Source organism: Anabrus simplex, chromosome 2 (genome assembly GCF_040414725.1).
Source record: "Anabrus simplex isolate iqAnaSimp1 chromosome 2, ASM4041472v1, whole genome shotgun sequence".
NCBI classification, from domain to species: Eukaryota; Metazoa; Arthropoda; class Insecta; order Orthoptera; family Tettigoniidae; genus Anabrus; species Anabrus simplex.
Genome location: NC_090266.1, coordinates 329,926,970 through 329,949,435, shown reverse-complemented (window position 1 = coordinate 329,949,435; position 22,466 = coordinate 329,926,970). Strand labels below are relative to the sequence as shown.

The window sequence follows — 22,466 nt, the reverse complement described above, 5'->3', positions numbered from 1 at the left end:
AGTGTTACATATAAATTAGGAAATTTGTTTAGAAGGTTTATACGAAGGTACATTCAGGGAAACGGGGTGGCCTAGGGAGCGGTGATAAGGGAGCATGGAACTGGAAGTCGAGGAGGGATGACATAAAAGTGTTAGTGCTGAACTGTAGAAGTATTGTAAAGAAAGGAATAAATTAAGTAATCTAATAGATATGTACTTACCAGGTATTGTAATAGGAGTTGAATCATGGCTGAGAAATGATATAATAGATGCAGAAATTTTTTCATGGAACTGGAGTGTGTATCGTAGAGATAGGATAGGAATGGTAGGAGAGGGAGTATTCATTCTGGTGAAAGAAGAATTTGTAAGCTACAACTAAGTTAAAAATGACAAACATGAAATTCTGGGTGTATGGCTCATTTCTAAAGATAAATAGGCAACTCGATGTCTTTTGAGTGTACAGACTGGGAAACTGTAGCCCTGACACTGATTTAGAATTATTTGATAAGATAAATCAGCTATGTGGGAAACGATAAAGAAAGAAACGTGATTGTAGCGGGTGGTCTTTTGAGTGTACAGACTGGGAAACTGTAGCCCTGACACTGATTTAGAATTATTTGATAAGATAAATCAGCTATGTGGGAAACGATAAGGAAAGAAACGTGATTGTAGCGGGTGATCTCAGTTTACCAAATGTCAATTGGAAAGGTAATGCGAACGACAGGAAGCTTGACCAACAAATGGCAAATAAGTTAATATGGGAAGGGCATCTGATTCAGAGAGTGATGGAACTAACTAGAGGGAAGAATATTCTGAAGGTGGTGCTGGAAAACCAGATGAGCTCTATAGAGAAACCGAAGTAATGGATGGTATTAGTGATCATGAATCTGTTTTTGTGGTAGCTAAAAATAAATGTGAAAGAAAGGAAGGTATTAAAATTAGAACTATTAGGCACTACCATATGGCTGATAAAACAGGCATGAGGGAGCTTTTAAAAAGTAACTATGATCAGTGGAAAATAGTAAATAAAAATGTAAACACTCTGGGATGGGTTTAAAGCAATTGTTGAGGAATGTGAAAATAGGTTTGTACCCTTAAAAGTGGTAAGGAATGGTAGAGATCCACTTTACTATAACAGAGAAGTAAACAGACTAAGAAGGAGGTGCAGGTTGGAAAGAAATAGAGTTAGAAATGGCTGTGGAAGTACAGATAAATTGAAGGAACTTACTAGGAAAATTAATCTAGCAAAGAAGTCAGCTAAGGATAACATGATGGCAAGCATAATTGGTGGCCATACAAATTTTAGTGAAAAATGGAAGGGTATGTGTAGGTACTTTAAGGCAGAAACAGGTTCCAAGAAGGATATTCCAGGAATCGTTAATGAACAATGGGAGTGTGTATCCAAGGATCTTCAAAAGGCAGAAGTGTTCAGTCAGCAGTATTTGCACCATTCCTGCATCCAGGCCAGGCCGCAAAGAAATCCAGACTAGCTCATTTCCATCTAAAATTCCATTTTCATTGCTTCTTGAGGTCGTGGGTTCGGAGAGATAATCAGTTAGCTGTGTTTGCCGGCTGAATTCCATTCAACTAAGTCAATGGACGTCTCCATCTCGCTGATCAATTATTTTCGCATAGTAAAATTCGTAATCCTTAACCTAAGGTTTACTATAACTATCTACTTATCCTAGTATAATATGAAAATGCCAATAAGTTTGCCTATCATCATTTATTATAATTGAAAATCTTGAAAATAAAAGAGGAATGAAATATCATTAGAAATATGTCTTTCTCTTCATTTAAAATTCGTTAATCATTGAAGTAACTCATCAAAGATCTTTGATTAAAACAAAATAAATTATTTACAATTCTGTATCGAAAATTAAAAAGTAAATCTGAAATAATTCTTTGAATTCTGTGCCTGTAAATTAAAATCACATCTCTTGTCCAATTCCTTTGTGACTGAATGAGAATACAATCCCTACATTTGTTAATGTTACAAAATTTACAGATCTATCAGCAAAATCATTGAACATCAATCTCTGTCTTGAATCAAATATCCTAATTTTTATGTATTCATATCTTCACATCTCCATAATGCCGTTAATATAATATTGATAATATCAATAACATCAGTAACATTAACAATATTAATAATATTGAGGATATCAATACTTTCATTAATATCGAGGATTTCAATCACATCATTTTTCTTATATGTGGATACGTCAGGAAAAAGATAAGCGATAAGTCATTTACTACATATGCGCTCCTCAAAATTATCATCTATCATGATTACCAATAGCCCATGTGGATACCATCCCTCTCATAAATTCTATGAATTAAGTTAACTGCATAAATATATCTCATGGAACATATCAACATGTCATTAATAACTTACAACACCCCACTTATCGCTATTTATGAAAATAGGTATGGTATGTCATTTAAGAAGACTCTAATAACCAATATCTTTAGCAATTATGTATAGGTAACCTCACCAATAGCATAATCGTGATAATTAAATGTGATATATTTCTATTTGTCAAAGGAACATGACTGTGGTTGAAATTTAGGGTAATGTTGGTTAATATTCTACTCAACTTTCCTTATATAGATTCATCTCGATGACTTTGATATATTTCTATTTGTCAAAGGAACATGACTGTGGTTGAAATTTGGGGTAATGTTGGTTAATATTCTACTCAACTTTCCTTACATAGATTCATCTCGATGACTTATATGTGCCTACCTCCTATATGTGAGCTATACAAATCATATTCAGTGTTGGATATGGAATACCTGAGAATTATTACTCATCATGGCATTAAATATATATGACTAACCTCAAATTGCATCAATCCTCTCAATATAACCATTGCAGTAAATCATTTTCTTCTTTATCGACAAAATAATAATTATCACCATCATTATTCAACTTCTTATTCACTCATTCTTCGTATATATATCATCCGTTTCATATCTCCTCATCATATTTCTTCTTTCATCTCAACAACTCTCATGTACACGTTGAGTTGACGCAGATTATTCCATAATCATCATCTATTTGCTTGAATATTCCATTTCTTCTTAATTCACTTATGTTTCATTTCATATAACTCATACGGCTTCATATAAGCCAACTATAACCTACATATGGCACTGTATCACCTCCATTTATAATTTACCAACCATATCTTACTCATTAGCCTCTATGGCTCAGACGGCAGCGCATTGGCCTCTCACCACTGGATTTCCGAGTCACTCCATGTGAGATTTGTGCTGGACAAAGCGGAGGCGAGACAGGTTTTTCTCCGGGTACTCCGGTTTTCCCTGTCGTCTTTCATTCCAGCAACGCTCTCCATTCTCATTTCATGGCATCTATCAGTCATTAATATATCACTTTGGGAGTGGTGACCCCATCGTACTAACAGCCTATATATGCTTCATTCATTACATCGCTGACCCAGTCAATGACTGGAAAACAGGTTGTAGGTTTTCATTTTCATCTTATTCATTGCATTAACCACAATGTCAGTATAACTCTTTTAATTCATATATGCTAACCCCTTCTCTATGTTAGACAACATTACGAATGCATTGACAAGTTACATATATCACATTCACATCCTAGCCAAAGAATTGCTATTTCATTTAGATGACTACCTATCATCCCTCTACACTGTCACATATATATGATATCACACAAAAATCCACTATTTATGAGCTAATTCGAAGATTTCACTGCTTCACTATCGCTTTATTACACAAGGAAATAACCTTTCATTTCAAAAGACTTTTTTTTATTCTTTTACTTACTCCATAGACGTATATGACTTACCTTTTTCCCTCTGCTCCAATGACGTTAGAATAAGACGTACTGGGACATCTGCGATTTAGGTCTGGCTGCTACATCCTCCTGGTCTCTGGGATGTTGTGGGACAGGTCATGCTTCCTTCTTCGTCATCTCGGGTAAGCCTTCCCCGGACATCGGCTATAGTCTTCTTAGCTCATGTTGACGGGCATCCCTTGCGCAAATGTAACAAAAATGCGTACAGACATAGTTTCGTCATCTTAGGGTCTTCACTGTCTTCTGACATTAATATAGGTGTTAAGTAAAGCGTTTCTGTAAGTTTCAATTCTGATTTTCTCTCCTAGATTACCAATATGTCTATCTAAAATTCAATTTTTTTTATTTTTTTATTTTTTTAAATTTTATATGTTGATACTAATTGGCGTGACTTAAATATTTCTTGCTGGCGAGCTTTAAATGTTATCTGCTTCTGCTGTTCGGGATTTGTGACATAATCCTTTACGTAATCTTTTTCTCAATGTGCCACTCTAATTTCTTGACATTTATTTATGTGTTTCACTGCAATATTCTGTAATATCAACCACCTTCTTCCAAATGTTATGATAAATCCTTTCACATTTCGGTTAGCTGCTCGTAATATATACTTACTATACTCACGATGAGTACGTGGCTTCTTCTTGCTTGCAGTATTTTATGAGAAGTAGTAATAATAATGTTATAACAGTCTTAGGCTCTCTTTTATTTTTCTCACTGCCACCTTTATATTCCTCGCCTCGGTTATGCTATATGTATTACTTTCTCAATACCGATGATTGAATTTATGTGCCGTATCTATTCTTCTCGTGGCAAATGCATCCATTTTAGTTCCCACTGTCAATTTATGACAGTGAACTGGCACATATGTAAATATTATTGGTTACAAGGATAATGTCCAGATAGAGGAGGTAACTAATACTAAAGAAGTATTAAAATTTGTCTATGACAACAATGACATTTACAGTAAGATATAAAAGTTGAAAACTAGAAAAGCAGCTGGAATTGATAAGGTTTCGGGGGATATACTAAAGACAGTGGGTTGGGTTATAGTACCATATCTGAAGTACTTATTTGATTATTGTTTGCATGAAGGAGCTATACAAAATGAATGGCGAGTTGCTATAGTAGCCCCTATGTATAAAGGAAAGGGTGATAGACATAAAGCTCAAAATTGCAGGCCAGTCAGTTTGACATGCATTGCATTAAGCTTTGGGAAAGCATTCTTTCTGATTGTATTAGACATATTTGCAAAATTAATAACTGGTTTGATAGAAGGCAGTTTGGGTTTAGGAAAGGTTATTCCACTGAAGATCAACTTGTAGTATTCCAGCAAGGTATAGAAGATATCCTGGATTCAGGAGGTCAAATGGACTGTGTTGCGATTGACCTATCTAAGGCATTTGATAGGGTAGATCATGGGAGACTACTGGCAAAAATGAGTGCAATTGGACTTGACAAAAGATTGACTGAATTTGTGGCTATGTTTCTAGGAAAAATAACTCAGAGAATTAGAGTAGGTGAAGCTTTATCTGTCCCTGTAATAATTAAGAGGGGAATTCCTCAAGGTAGTATTATTGGACCTTGTTTTCTTATGTATATCAGTGATATGTGTAAAGAAGTGGAATCAGAGATAAGGCTTTTTGCAGATGTTATTCTGTAGAGAGTAAAGTTACAAGATTGTGGGAAACTGCAAAATGGCTCGATAATGTTGTGAGATGGACCGTAGGCAATGGTATAATGATAAAACAGGGTTAAAAGTCAGGTGGTAAGTTTCGCAAATAGGAAAGGTCCTCTCAGTTTTAATTACTGCGTTAATGGTGTGAAAGTTCCTTTAGTAAGTACCTAGATGTTAATATAAGAAAAAATCTTTGTTGGGGTAATCACATTAATATGATTGCACATGGTTATGATGGTGTTTAGGGGTTGTAGTAAGGATGCAAAGGAGAGGGCATATAAGTCTCTGGTAAGACCCTAACTAGAATATGGTTCCAGTGTATGGGACCCTCATCAGGATTACAGGATTCAAGAACTGGAAAAAATCCAAAGAAAAACAGCTCGTTTTGTTCTGGGTGATTTCCGACAAAAGAGTAGCGTTACAAAAATGTTGCAAAGTTTGGGCTGGAAGGACTTGGGAGACAAGCTGCTCGACTAAGTGGTATGTTTATTATATTGCTAATTAATTTATTCATTAACCACCTATTCAATACTTTACAGTCTTATATAATTAGGATTTGATCCTTTTTACATTATAAAATATGAGACATGTTTCGCCTTTCATAGAAGACATCTTCAATCATTGTACCTCCTCAAGGTGAAATCAAGCACCTGATTCATAATTAAAGTGTAATTAGTGAGATTTAATGTTAACATACTTAAAATAGGAGCAGTCTAAAAGAAAGATTGAATGACATCTGTTAGCTGTTGATTAAAAGTTGTGTCAAAGGTACAAATTACAGTGCTTATTTATAACGTTACTAGCTGATGTACCCGTGCTTTGCTGCGGAATTCTACATTGTATACAGAATTCTAGGTTAGATAGAGTACACGTGAGCAAGCCTGCTTGTCTACCATCAGTCACAATCAGGTAGGGGAATTGTATTATAATGGCAGGCACTCACTCTTCACCTGCCTTTTTATATCCTCAGAAAGACTGTCTTAGTGATTTTCCCAACTGAAATGAACATAGGTCATTACAATGACGTCAGTAGGAATGGTGCGACTAAAAGCAATTATTTCACATGAAATACTCGATCAAATGAAAAATCACACATATTGTCACTTTTAACGAACAGTACTACGCTGCTGATCTAACAGTCCATAGTTCCAGACCTGGAATGACCACGCCGCAGACAGCCGTGATCCGTGAACACTCTTAGTATTTTTTCAGGTTGAGGGTCGAATAGTGGAGAGTTTCAGGGCAAAAAATATGCCCGTTTACTAATCTGTTTCTTAGGAGTACCCGATGAGTCAGAAAATCTCATTTCACTACACTGGCGGCGGAAAAATCTATCTGACTTGGAGGCAATTTTTTCCTCCAAGTCAGACGAGAAACCCCCTCTTCACTGCTAATTTTGAATAACAGGAATGTAGAATTTAATAAAAGTGAAGAAGAAAAAGCTCTTTTTAAGAAACAGATCTTTTCAGGGTTGTATTTTGAGTTATTTAGTGAATTGTGGAGCTAAAATTTGGAACATGCCTAAATTTTAATTCTAGACCAGGTACTACTACTACTACTACTACTACTACTACTACTACTAAGTGAGCCTCTGCCTTAAGAGTGCACACTGCTCATTCAAAACAGCACGTCAGAGTAGGGATCGAATGGCTGGAATACTATAATGAACCAGTGAGTTACATACCAGCAGTTCGGTATCAGAAAATGTATAAACCAGAGGAATGACATGCTAAAGAAGAAAGTTTTCTAACTCCCCGGCTATTTCCCGCCAATATTCAGTCAGGCTGTTATACTCGGTACGCAGCAGTAATCACATCTATCGGAGTTGAGCGGCAACGTAAGAGACAAAGAACATCACCACAAACAGTGGTCAATGTAATGTTATTGTTGATCAATGTTATGTGCTCTCTATATTGTAGGCCTTCACATTTACTTTTCTTCCGACTCTAAAATACAACTCTTATCATAGTCGGTATGGTAAAATTGAATAAAGCATAAATGGTCGGAAATTGTATTCTATATAAATTTTGTTATGTAGTACTTTTCGATAGGACCAATAGCATAGGTATTTAAAAATTACATTTTAGGCACCTTCCCCTAAACTACAATTTCATACAGGGCGAGTAAAATTGTTTATAGCCTAGATTGTAGCGGCTCATCCCCCGACTTCACATACCGATTTTCATTAAATTCTCTTCAGCCGTTTTCTCGTGATGCGTGTACATACATACAGACAGAAATAACGGAAAAGTAAAAAGTGCATTTCCTTGTTACTATGGTCATGACTGGTCGATACGGAAATACCATTATTTTCAAATTCTGAGCAATGTACAGACAAAACTCTTATTATATATATATAGATTTGCATAACAAAATAACAGTCTGTCATTTCATTGCAGTTTGTGTTGAGCCCTGTATAAATCTTAATTGATTATTTAAAATATTATCCACTGAATATACCAGAAATACGTCTGAGATTCTGATAATTACAAAAGGTTGAAATATTTTTTCATTTGACTTGTTTATAAAACTATTTACAATCACTAAATATTACAATTTGTCAGAATGTTAGGAAATTAATTACAGCGACATGAGAATAGCTAATTATAAATCAGGATGGCTCAGGAGATACTAGACCTGATTGATGAACGACGAAAATATAAGAATGCTAGAGATGAAGAGGGCAGAAAAGAATACAGGCGATTAAAGAATGAAGTGAATTGAAAGTGCAAGGTAGCTAAGGAAGAATGGCTGAAGGAGAAGTGCAAGGATGTCGAAGGCTGTATGGTCCTGGGAAAGGTAGATGCTGCATACAGGAAAATCAAGGAAATCTTTGGAGAAAGGAAATCTAGGTGTATGAATATTAAGAGCTCAGATGGAAAGCCACTTCTAGGGAAAGAAGACAAAGCAGAAAGATGGCAAGAACATATCCAACAGTTGTATCAAGGTAAAGATGTAGATAATTTGATTCTGGAACAAGAAGAGGCTGTTGATGCTGATGAAATGGAAGACCCAATTTTGAGGTCAGATTTTGACAGAGCTGTGAGTGACCTAAATTGGAACAAGGCACCTGGAATTGATGCCATTCCCTCTGAATTACTGACTGCCTTAGGAGAAACCAGCATGGCAAGGTTATTCCATTTAGTGTGTAAGATGTATGAGACAGGAAAAGTCCCATCCGATTTTCGGCAGATTGTTGTTATACCTATTCCCAAGGAAGCTGGTGCTGACAGGTGTGAAAACTACCGCACCATTAGTTTATTATCTCATGCCTGCAAAATTTTAACATGTATTATTTACAGAAGAATGGAAAAACAAGTTGAAGCCGAATTGGGAGAAGATCAATTTGGCTTCAGAAGAAATGTAGGAACACGTAAAGCCATCCTGACTTTACGGTAAAGCCATCCTGACTTTAGTCTGATCTTAGAGGATCGAATCAAGAAGGACAAGCCCACGTACATGGCATTCGTAGATCTAGAAAAGGCATTCGATAATGTTGATTGGACCAAGCTATTTAAGATTCTGAAGATGATAGGGATCAGATACCGAGAACGAAGAATTATCTACAATCTGTATAAGTCTGCAGTAATAAGAATCGAGGGCTTTGAAAAAGAAGCAACAATCCAGAAAGGAGTGAGGCAAGGCTGCAGTTTGTCCCCCCTTCTTTTTAATGTTTACATAGAACAGGCAGTAAAGGAAATCAAAGAGGAATTTGGAAAGGGAATCACAATCCGAGGAGAGGAAATCAAAATCTTGAGAGTTGCTGATGATATTGTCATTTTATCTGAGACTGCAGAAGATCTTGAGAAGCTGCTGAATGGTATGGACGAAGTCTTGGGTAAGGAGTACAAGATGAAAATAAATAAGTCCAAAACAAAAGTAATGGAGTGCAGTCGAACGAAAGCAGGTGATGCAGGAAATATTAAATTAGGAAATGAAGTCTTAAAGGAAGTAGATTAATATTGTTACTTGGGTAGTAAAATAACTAACGATAGCAGAAGTAAGGAGGACACAAAATGCAGACTAGCACAAGCAAGGAAGAGCTTTTTAAGAAAAGAAATTTGCTCCCTCAAACATTGATATAGGAATTAGAAAGATGTTTTTGAAGACTTTTGTGTGGAGCGTGGCATTGTATGGAAGTGAAAATAGACGATAACTAGCTCAGAAAGAAATATAATAGAAACTTTTGAAATGTGGTGTTACAGAAGAATGTTGAAGGTGAGATGGATAGATCGAATCCCGAATGAAGAGATACTGAATCAAATTGGTGAGAGGAGATCGATTTGGCTAAATTTTACGAGAAGAAAAGATAGAATGATAGGACACATCTTAAGGCATCGAGGACTTCTTCAGTTGGTTTTTGAAGGAAGTGTAGGTGGTAAGAACGTTAGGGATAGACCAAGGTATGAATATGACAAGCAGATTAGAGCAGATGTAGGATGCAATAGTTACGTAGAAATGAAAAGGTTAGCACAGGATAGGGTGGCATGGAGGCTACATCAAACCACTCTATGGACTGATGACTCGAACAACAACAAATCAGGATGGATGGAGGGACGGACGGATGGATGGAATTATAACAACAGGTCTATTATTAGAGAAAGTGTTCATCATAACAATCAATCCCAAATATTTTAATACAGTAGACAATTGTTAATCCGAACTCATTGGAGTCTGTTTGGATTACGAAATTTTCGGATTAACCGGAGAATATTTTCTAATAATAATATTATTGTTTTTACGTTCGCTAACTTCTTTTACCGTTTCCGGAGACGCGTATGTGCCGGGATTTTCTCTTGCAGGAGTTCTTTTACGTGCCAGTAAATCTCCTTACACGAGTTTGACGTATTTCAGCACCTTCAAATACCACCGGACTGAGCCAGGATCGAACCTGCCAAGGTGGGATCAGAAGGCCTGCACCTCAACCGTCTGAGGAAAATAGTTTCTACAATACATTACAGTACATACTGTAATTTGAAATGTCCATTCCTTAGCGGTTACATTAATAAAATACTGTAGAAAATTACAGTAGAACCCGTAGACGAGAAAACGCCACTACTCCCACTGATGTGATGTTTATGAGATGCTGGTTTAACACTGCATCTTCGAGTAGGTTCCAATCACTACAGCAAGAGAAACTAACAGATTTTGTAAAGATAAACAACCAGTGATTGATGGTTTATGATGTGTGATTATGTTTACATTAAGTTATTCTAGTAAAATATGACTAATAAAATGCAGGTAAATCTTCATTATATATGTTTATTCATTTCAATAAGGTGAATTTAAAAAACTGAATATTTCAGTTCGGATTAATGGGACTGTGGTGAATTACAATAAAGTATAAAGACAAAGTACAAAAATATGTATATTGATGAACATTCTAGTATATTTATCTACTCTATTTAACTGTGTATGTACACAAAATGATTTTTGACATCAAAGGTACCTACATTTTATAAACATGACAAGCGACAACACACCGGCATGTTCAAAATAATACCAAGAGAAATATTCAAATGTGTTTTAGTAACTTTGTCAATTGGAATGTTTTGTGTTTATTTTCTGAACATTTTTTTTAAGATTCATATCATAGTGTTTTATACAAATACAATATTAACCCAACAGAATTTTTAAGACGTATGTGCAAATACATCAAATTACATGGACTTCAAAATGTATCTAAATAGTTGTAGACATACCATAAGTGACATATTAGATTAAGTTAAGTGTGTATGCATGTTATATCTCCCCCAAGCTGCCTCTGTGGATCAGTGGTAGAGTGTCGGCCTCCAGATCCCAAGATAGCGAGTTCAAACCCGGCAGAGGTAGTCGGATTTTTGAAGGGCGGAAAAAAGTCCATTCGACACTCCATGTCGTACGATGTTGGCATGTAAAAGATCTCTGGTGACACATGTGGTGTTTTACCCAACAAAATTCATTAAAATCTCAGCCACGGATACCCAAGAGAGTGATATATGTATATGTTGATTCCCATAGGGAATCTGAAACATTTGTCCTGAATGAGTAAATTTATAATACCAATATAAATGGTCCGTTATTGGATATTATCAATTTTCCAGCTAACTCATTCTTGGTTACCAGCGTCTCGCCCTCGTGTGCTAGGGTGGGCTCATCAGTTGGTACCTAGCACACCTACCAATACGCTGGCTAGTGCATACCGTGGAGGCCACTGCCTAGGCTACATGCAGCCACCGGCAGTGCCAATGCACTAAGAGACTTCGTCTCATTACCAAAAATTGATGCCTGCTTGGCTATCAGATGATATATGTATATGTTGATTCCCATAGGGAATCTGAAACATTTGTCCTGAATGAGTAAATTTATAATACCAATTCCCTATGGGAATCAACATATACATATATCATCTGATAGCCAAGCAGGCATCAATTTTTGGTAATGAGACGAAGTCTCTTAGTGCATTGGCACTGCCGGTGGCTGCATGTAGCCTAGGCAGTGGCCTCCACGGTATGCACTAGCCAGCGTATTGGTAGGTGTGCTAGGTACCAACTGATGAGCCCACCCTAGCACACGAGGGCGAGACGCTGGTAACCAAGAATGAGTTAGCTGGAAAATTGATAATATCCAATAACGGACCATTTATATTGGTATTACCCAAGAGAGTTTCGGTTTACTCGGTCTGCCATCTAGTGGGCCTAGAATAAAATGGAATGTCGAAATTGACGAGCAGACAGCCAGATGGCGTCAAATCGAAATGTCTGCACGCGGTAGCTGAGGCCATACGATTATTATTATTATTATTATTATTATTATTATTATTATTATTATTATTATTATTATTATTATTATTATTATTATTATATCTCCCCCAAACAATGCGTCTAGGCTGAAGATGACCTAAAGATTGAAACTAGTTCCAATGTATAATTCACAATAATAATATTAAAACATATGGTATATGGTATTGAATTAATGGGGCTTATGGAAGAAAGAAGGTAGAACTGGCTGAGTCAACAAAGAGGATGCATCTGGATGTGCTAGGAGTAAGTGATATTCGGGTAAGGGGAGATAAGAAGGAAGAGATAGGAGATTATAAAGTGTACTTGACGGGTGTTAGAAAGAGAAGGGCAGAGTCTGGGGTAGGGCTCTTTATCAGGAATACCATTGCACGCAACATAGTTTCGGTTAGGCACGTAAATGAGCGAATGATGTGGGTAGATTTGTCAGTGGGAGGAATTAGGACAAGAATTGTGTCCATGTATTCACCATGTGAGGGTGCAGATGAGAATGAAGTTGACAAGTTTTATGAAGCATTGAGTGACATCGTGGTCAGGATCAACAGCAAGGATAGAATAGTGCTAATGGGCGATTTCAATGCGAGAGTTGGGAATAGAACTGAAGGATACGAAAGGGTGATTGGTAAATGTGGGGAAGATATGGAAGCTAATGGGAATGGGAAGCGTTTGCTGGACTTCTGTGCTAGTATGGGTTTAGCTGTTACGAATACATTCTTCAAGCATAAGGCTATTCACTGCTACACATGGGACGCTAGGGGTACCAGATCCATAATAGACTATATCTTAACAGACTTTGAATTTAGGAAATCTTTTAGAAATGTACGAGTTTTTCGGGGATTTCTCGATGATACAGACCACTATCTGATCTGTAGTAAACTAAGTATCTCTAGGCCTAGGGTAGAGAAAGTGAAATCTGTCTGCAAACGAATAAGGGTAGAAAATCTCCAGGACGAGGAAATTAGACAGAAGTACATGGATATGATTAGTGAGAAGTTTCGAACAGTAGACAGTAAGCAGGTTCAGGATATAGAAAGTGAATGGGTGGCATACAGGGATGCTGTAATAGAAATGGCAAGGGAATGCCTAGGAACAACTGTGTGTAAAGATGGGAAAAGGCGAACATCTTGGTGGAATGATGAAGTGAGAGCAGCCTGTAAACGTAAAAAGGCGGCTTATCAGAAATGGCTCCAAACAAGGGCCGAGGCAGACAGGGATTGGTACGTAGATGAAAGAAACAGAGCGAAACAAATAGTTGCTGAATCCAAAAAGAAGTCTTGGGAAGATTTTGGTAATAACCTGGAAAGGCTAGGTCAAGCAGCAGGGAAACCTTTCTGGACAGTAATAAAGAATCTTAGGAAGGGAGGGAAAAAGGAAATGAACAGTGTTTTGAGTAATTCAGGTGAACTCATAATAGATCCCAGGGAATCACTGGAGAGGTGGAGGGAATATTTTGAACATCTTCTCAACGTAAAAGGAAATCATCCTGGTGGTGTAGCAAACAGCCAAGCTCATGGGGAGGAGGAAAATGATGTTGGTGAAATTATGCTTGAGGAAGTGTAAAGGATAGTAAATAAACTCCATTGTCATAAGGCAGCAGGAATAGATGAAATTAGACCTGAAATGGTGAATTATAGTGGGAAGGCAGGGATGAAATGGCTTCATAGAGTAGTAAAATTAGCGTGGAGTGTTGGTAAGGTACCTTCAGATTGGACAAAAGCAGTAATTGCACCTATCTATAAGCAAGGGAACAGGAAGGATTGCAACAACTATCGAGGTATCTCATTGATTAGTATACCAGGCAAAGTATTCACTGGCATCTTGGAAGGGAGGGTGCGATCAGTCGTTGAGAGGAAGTTGGATAAAAATCAGTGTGGTTTCAGACCACAGAGAGGTTGTCAGGATCAGATTTTCAGTATGCACCAGGTAATTGAAAAATGCTACGAGAGGAATAGGCAGTTGTGTTTATGTTTCATAGATCTAGTGAAAGCATATGACAGGGTACCGAGGGAAAAGATGTTCGCTATACTGGGGGACTATGGAATTAAAGGTAGATTATTAAAATCAATCAAAGGCATTTATGTTGACAATTGGGCTTCAGTGAGAATTGATGGTAGAATGAGTTCTTGGTTCAGGGTACTTACAGGAGTTAGACAAGGCTGTAATCTTTCACCTTTGCTGTTTGTAGTTTACATGGATCATATGCTAAAAGGTATAAAATGGCAGGGAGGGAGCCTGCAGTCTAACATCTTGGAACTTGAAAATAGGTGCAATGAGTATGGTATGAAAATTAGCCTCCCGAAGACTAAATTGATGTCAGTAGGTAAGAAATTCAACAGAATTGAATGTCACATTGGTGATACAAAGCTAGAACAGGTTGATAATTTCAAGTATTTAGGTTGTGTATTTTCCCAGGGTGGTAATATAGTACGTACCGGGCGAGTTGGCCGTGCGCGTAGGGGCGCTCGGCTGTGAGCTTGCATCCGGGAGATAGTAGGTTCGAATCCCACTATCGGCAGCCCTGAAGATGGTTTTCCGTGGTTTCCCATTTTCACACCAGGCAAATGCTGGGGCTGTACCTTAATTAAGGCCACGGCCGCTTCCTTCCAACTCCTAGGCCTTTCCTATCCCATCGTCGCCATAAGACCTATCTGTGTCGGTGCGACGTAAAGCCCCTAGCAAAAAAAAAAAAAAAAAAAAATATAGTACGTGAGATTGAATCAAGGTGTAGTAAAGCTAATGCAGTGAGCTCGCAGTTGCGATCAGCAGTATTCTGTAAGAAGGAAGTCAGCTCCCAGACGAAACTATCTTTACATCGGTCTGTTTTCAGACCAACTCTGCTTTACGGGAGCGAAAGCTGGGTGGACTCAGGATATCTTATTCATAAGTTAGAAGTAACAGACATGAAAGTAGCAAGAATGATTGCTGGTACAAACAGGTGGGAACAATGGCAGGAAGGAACTCGGAATGAGGAGATAAAGGCTAATTTAGGAATCAACTCGATGGATGAAGCTGTACGCATAAACCGGCTTCGGTGGTGGGGTCATGTGAGGCGAATGGAGGAGGATAGGTTACCTAGGAGAATAATGGATTCTGTTATGGAGGGTAAGAGAAGTAGAGGGAGACCAAGACGACGATGGTTAGACTCTGTTTCTAATGATTTAAAGATAAGAGGTATAGAACTAAATGAGGCCACAACACTATTTGCAAATCGAGGATTGTGGCGACGTTCAGTAAATTCTCAGAGGCTTGCAGACTGAACGCTGAAAGGCATAACAGTCTATAATGATAATGTATGTATGTATGTATGTATGTATGTATGGTATTGAATAGGTGGACCTGCCCATCCCGTTGAAAGTAGTCAATCATCGATACGGGCCAATAAAATGAAATTAATTTTGTATAAGTCATACAGCCTATTGAGTACCGAGGAGTTGTTACCAGGAGCCCTGTGTATTCCTATTAATTGAATGGGGTTGGCATTCCCTTGAGCACACACAGCATTTCGTGATCCACATCAACCCATTTTTAAGAACTGTCTGTTCTTTCGCACCCGGATAAATACTCCGCCACCTCTAAACTCTTTTGTCCCTTCTATATATCAAGAAATTGCCCTGATTTACTTTGCTACTATTTACATTCCCATTCAGCCGTGACTCAGTACAAATCACAATATCTGCATGGCATGATTCAGTAATATTCCAAAATTCAATAATTTTCTTTTGCACGCTTTGACAATTCACTTGCAATAGTATTAGGGTCTTACCTTCATAGTCTATAATCTGTGGCTGCTCATTGCCCATCACCAGCTCCAGTTGGCAGCCCTCCTCCGACTCCAGTCTTCCTCATCTTTGCGGGAACCACTCAATGACTCTCTCGTGCGGGTTTCCTAACTCTTAGGAGCCTTGCCTGTTCAGGTGCAGTCTGTCCCACACAAAGTCCCGGTCTCCTATCCAGCAATCTGTCTCCCACATACACCAAGTCCAGTTGCTGACACAACCAGTCCATACAGTCATTCAAAGCCTTCACCCACCGTAGAGGTACATCCTTCCTTCGCACTGCACCACTAAGCATGATCTTCGCGTTCTTAAACTTTTTCTTAGCTGCTCTCGCCAGTTCATACACATCTCCCATTAAATAATCTACTGACACCCTTCTTCTAAGATCATTGGTCCTTACATGAAGCACCAACACTTGCACATTGTCGCTATATTACACTCTTTCAACCTGCTGAGACGGCTGTCCAATTTTTATTCTCAGGTAACTCTGTACCTTTTTACCAGTCCTCCTTGAAATATCACCACTCCAGCGTATCATCGAGTCACCCATGATGAGTACATCACGTGAATTTTTAATGATCGAATCACTAAACTATCTCTACCATTCAGCCTGGCCCTTGGGGGGCAAACTGATTTGTTCAACCCCTAAACCCCACGCTTCCTACAACAAATGCCTGAGGAAGACGTTTACTGCTAGTAACCACATTCAATTGTTTGACCGCCAGATCTCGTCTCCAGACTCCCTAAGCAACATAACCCTGTACCCTTCATAACCACATATCATCCAGATCTACACAAACTATATTAAATTTTAAAACTTGGAGTACATTCCAACTCATTATGAACCATGCCAACCCTAACCCCCTCTGGCTCTTTCCCCTGTGACCACAGCCGCTGTAAGACCTGTCATTTACGTAAACTAAGGACCACTTTTACCAGCAGCATCACTGACAATTCTTAACCTATGCAAGGTCGTTGTGCCAGTACTTCATCCAACATTATCTACCAGCTTCACTGCAGACTCTGGCCAGCTTTCTACATTGGCTCAACTAGGAATACACTTGCTAAACATGTATGGGGCCACTGCAATACCTGCAAAAAACCCCAACATAAATCTTCCTGTCCCCATTCACACCAGGCACCATCAAACCACATTCAGTGAATGTTCCACAGTTCAGAGATTCCGAAGTGGGACATCAGCTGATGATCAGTTCCAGGGAAGTACACAGTTTTAACATTAGATAACCACTCCCTTTTTCCATTCTCATGTTTGTTTGTCCCTCCACTCACCTCTCCTCACACAGTGTCTACTGGCCAACAGTGACCATCATTACTAATGAAGGCTGCAGGTGAAAATATTGGACCCATGTTTTTCTTTTATGTGTACTTTATCCACACATTCTTACATGGTAAGTCACTGCTCTCTGTCTGTTTCCTAGATGTTTAAATGATTTTCAAATTTGGTGTAGCATGTGGCTGTAAATCTCTCTACAGCAACAATGAAAATGGTTAGCGTGCTGGCCTTTGGTCGCAGGGGACCCGGGTTCGATTCCTGGCAGGGTTGGGAATTTTAACCATCATTGGTTAATTTCCCTGGCACGGGGGTTGGGTGTGTGTGTCGTCTTTAACATCATCTCATCCTCATTGCGACGCACAGGTCGCCTAAGGGCGTAAAATCAAAAGACCTGCACCTGGTGAGCCGAACTTGTCCTCTGACACTCCCGGCACTAAAAGCCATACGCCATTTCATTTTCATTTCTCTACAGCAAAATCTAATTCTTAACTGCATATTATGCAAAATTCCAGTTTTTTGCTATTTTGTTTTACGTCGCACCGACACAGATATGTCTTATGGCGACGGTGGGAGAGGAAAGGCCTAGGAAGTGGAAGGAAGCGGCCATGGCCTTAATTAAGGTACAGCCCCGGCATTTGCCTGGTGTGAAAATGGGAAACCACGGAAAACCATCTTCAGGGCTGCCGACAGTGGGGTTCGAACCCACTATCTCCCGATTACTGGATACTGGCCGTACTTAAGCGACTGCAGCTATCGAGCTCGGTAAATTCCAGTTTAGGACAAACATTTTTATACTACACTGACAAACAAAAAAATTGAAACCCTTCAGATTTTGCGAAGAAAGTGATTTACTTTATTAAAATCAATGACCAACTTGTGTGTTTTTATTTTTTTGTAACTGTTGGGTTCTTCAGTCTGTCAAAACTATACATATTTCTTTCTTTTTTGAGGTATAATTCTGTAGTCATACATTTCCTTTTTCAGACAATTTGTATATTTATTTATTAAATTTGTTGTGACAGACTGAAGAACCCAACAGTTATAAATTAACTGAGTCAAAACTGAAAAGAAATGACTTCAAATATCACAAACATAAAAAATATAAAAAATAACTTGTGTATTGTGTTATCTTTATGATAGTCGGTTAACTCATTACTATTGAGGTATCTAGAGTAATTTTCGTTAGGAGAAATAACAATATACATCAGATTATTCACAGGGATAAAAAACTTGCTAAATTCACCCTTGTTTTATGTACAAGTTAAAATTGTTTAAAGCAGTTCATTTTCTTTCACTTAAATGTTGTTATTGCTCTGTATTTCTGCACCATCACACACTCTTTCAAAAAAGTGTGTTCCCACCTATGCTACGAATCACAGCTTCAACCCTTTGAGGCAATATCCTGATGAGTACTGTCCTCCTGAAGAATGAGCTCCCTTTCTTTCTGAAGGACTTCTGCAGCTCCTGCACGGTCTCTGGACTAAGACTACACAGTTTTCTTTGAAAAATGTCTTATAGATACTTAAGTGGGTTGAGACCTAGATTGCGTGCAGGCCTTCTTCGTTGAGGTACTGAAGGACACATCTTGCCCAATGAAGGTGTGCGCTGTCCTATGTTAGTAGGAAATCTTCACCAGTGAATGGTACAAAAAGAACATGTTCTTCCTGGATTTCATCAGTGTAGTCAACCTTCCTCAAAGGTGAGCTCTGTTTGGGCAGCTAAGGAGATGCCTACCCAAACCATTAGAGATTGCCACTGAAAGAAGAAAAGGTGCATAGAGAATATACCTTTTTCCACGTATCCTGCACACCCTTTCTCGTCCATGCTGGATTTGGAGGCTAAACAAAGATTCGTCCCTAAAGAGAACTGTCTCCCACTATTCATCAACCCAGTCCTGATGATCTCTGAAACATAACCGACTCTGTCAATGCTGATATGTCAGATCTGGGTCAGCAGCAGGTCTTCTGGAGTAGAGTTCAGCATAATATGACCTTCTTCTCACTGACCACTCACTGACTTAGCCGACTTAGGCTTGAACCGCAGGACAGTGCCGGTCACGCAAAATTTGAAAGTGCTAATACTGGTCATCTTTTGCAGAGATTGATGTCCTCCTACCCGATGCTGGCCTGAGAGAGTGAGAACCTAGTCCCAATACCTCTGCTTGGTACGTGAAATTGTTGATGGAGCACAGTGTAACAACTCGACCACATGACGCAAGCTGTGTTCAACCTCTACCAATGCTGCTGCCCTAGCGGCATCCTCTGAGCTCAACAGAAACGTCATTCCCATAAGTGCTATTTAACACCAAGATGATCAGAGAATTCTCTCCCTCACACTTGGGTATGGAAACAGAGATTTGCATTCTTGTGATAGGCAGTAATTTTGGGCTGCATAACTGTACCGTTGGGGTGGTGTATTGTTAGCTATTCTTGCGTATAGTTGAGATCATTCTGTTTGGCAATCTTTGACAACATTTCTTAAGATTCAGTACATAGTCTAGATGGCAGCCAGCAGGTGTATTGTGGTGACAGTGCTCTGACGTATAATTGTATTTTTACATAGTCAAAAGTACGATAAGAACCTCAAGACTGTAAAACAAGCATATAATGAAGACTATCTGCTCATACTTTCTCATCTGAAAGAACAGCTCCTGGTGTTAACCAGATGTAAGTTTTCATCCTTAACATGGTATGGAAGTGAGGGATGGCGACTAGCTATGACATCAAGCAGAGGGTGCCTATGGGAGCGTGGTGTTGCCAGACCGCCTACAAGATAATTATATCTCGTAGTGCTGTCCGTAGCTCTAAGCAGAGATATAGAGGTGAACCAAGGGCCCATCCAGGTATGTAATATATGCAATTCTAAATGTGATGTTAACCGGCTATTTACCGGGCGAGTTGGCCTTGTGGTTTCGGGCACGCTGCTGTGCACTTGCATCCGAGAGATAGTGGGTTCAAACCCGACTGTCGGCAGCTCTAAAGATGGTTTTCCATGGTTTCCCATTGTCACACCTGGCAATTGCTGGGGCTGTACCTTAATTAAAGCCATGGTCGCTTCCTTCCCATTCCTAGCCCTTTCCTATCCCATAGTAACATTAGACCTATTTTTGTCAATGTGACATGTGACATAAAGCAGGTTCTAAAAACCAGCTATTTCTTACATGCACTACCTGCCATTCACCATCTGATAGGAAGCATGCAAACATAAGCCCCTCAAAACTCAAGATGATCACCTCAGGTTTAGAATCGTGGCACTGTTGGAATTGCTCATTACTGCAGTCCTCCTAATCATTTTGTAACTCGTTATCATGGAGTATGTATAGTGTAAATCTTGACGTAACTACCGAGGAAAATGAATAATATTAAAATTAAATGATTCACTCATTCACCCACACACTCGCAGACACACGAAACAGTTCCATTAAAGGCCCAGGCGACTTATTTTCGAGTTTAGTTATCTTAACTCATTGAAAGCAAGATTAAATTTTAATCAGCATGCTGAAAACCCCATTTTTATTAATATTCTTGCTGCTTAGCAGTCTGGAATCCTACATATGTACCTCCTCCTTGGGGATATTTGTTCTTGGATTGCCTTCACTACACAAGATGGTGTAACTTTTATCTTCTCTCTTCCTAAAGGAGTTGATGAACTGACCCACTATACAAACTGGCGAAAGGCTATGGACTGCCTGTTAGCATCAGTTTTCATAGCCAGTCTTTCCTTCACATAGTGGATATTCATTTTATCCATATGAAGACAACATGCAGTATATAATACATTGTAATTTAACACAACATTAGAAAAGTCCTTGTGCCAAACAACACACGTCACACTTTGGCACATTTCATTTATAATTTCACTCTCTTTACAGCAGAAACTTTCAGCGGCAGTGGGCATCACTTCACAATGTTCGCACTTGCACCAGTTGGGGTTTCCTTGTCTTACTGAAAGAACAGATGCCACTGGTTCGTTTTCTAATTGAGATGTTTTGCACTTTGGTTTAAATTGATAAGGCTTCATTTTTCTGGACATGATTATTCATTTCAAGCAAAGTGCTAACACTGAGAAAAACTCGTAGGCAGACGGAAGTGGCGCGCAATATCCTGTCGTAAGTCAGCAGTGATATCACGCTGTCCCCTACCTAAAACTTAGGACCTTCATATTTTGCAATCCAATGAAGATTTTTAAGTTCCAATTGTGGCATTTCACTCTTCTAACGAAATCTAACTAACTGAATGAATTAAAAACAAAAAAACAGATTTTCATGAGTTCGCTCACTAATTTTCACTCGTTTTCTCACATACTTCCTTTCATTCTACCAATCATTCATATTAATACTTTGAATAATAACAAATTTAAAATTATATTTAGAATATTTCAAATTACTTCGTAATATATGTAGATGCACACTTTGCAGCAGGAACAGATTTCATTCCCCTCATATTTAGCGCGGGCGCAGAACCTTTTTTAACACACACTTTCTATTTTGTCTTAGGAGTTCGGCTTTATATTTAATTGATAGTTCATAGTCCTGGTCTCTGAAATGTGGAAAGCATACGAAGCTATGTTGAGTTGGTGAGATTTTAGTGTGACTAACCTTTTATAACTAAGCTGGATATATCTCTGGAGATTTCTCTCGACATAAAAATCTGTGAAAACCTACACCTTCTCCTCCAATGTTGCAACGATGCACAACACAGTAAACCGTGTTGTCACTTAGTTATTGTTTACAGTAGTTGAATATGCCGAACCACCTGGAGTGAACGGTAGTCTGGTAGAGTGAAAGGAAGTATGAGAGCACAGGAATGATCGAGTGAATGAATTATTAGTTAACTATTGATAGACAGAATGAACGAGCAGTAAGAAATTCAGTACTATTTCAAGTATTATGTAAACTATGTACATATTATAAATAATATCTCATCTTAAGATAGGTCTAGGAAACAGTTTCATGAGAAATGTTAAAATGTGCATTATATCTCAGTTTTTCAAATATCTTTAGGTGTTGCATTTGTTTATTAATTAATTAATTTATTTATTTATTTATTTATTTATTTATTTATTTATTTGTTTATCATTGTGTATTGCAGGATTTAGTATTCAGGAAAAGTGATGT

At 38.4% G+C, this 22,466-nt stretch overlaps 1 protein-coding gene across 5 annotated transcripts in view; it reads left to right on the top strand.

Annotated features, from left to right (window-relative positions):
• The window catches only part of p120ctn (adherens junction protein p120), a 914,089-nt gene that overhangs the window by 790,694 nt on the left and 100,929 nt on the right, over positions 1-22,466 (top strand). Inside the window, exon 17 of one of the 5 annotated variants that reach the window (XM_067140692.2) lies at positions 19,448-19,687. The exons of the other annotated variants lie outside the window; for them this stretch is intronic. Within the exon in view, the coding sequence (XP_066996793.2) occupies positions 19,448-19,480 (33 nt within the window). The 3' untranslated portion in view covers positions 19,481-19,687. Of the gene's footprint in view, positions 1-19,447; positions 19,688-22,466 lie in introns of those variants that run through there. 5 annotated transcript variants of the gene reach the window in all.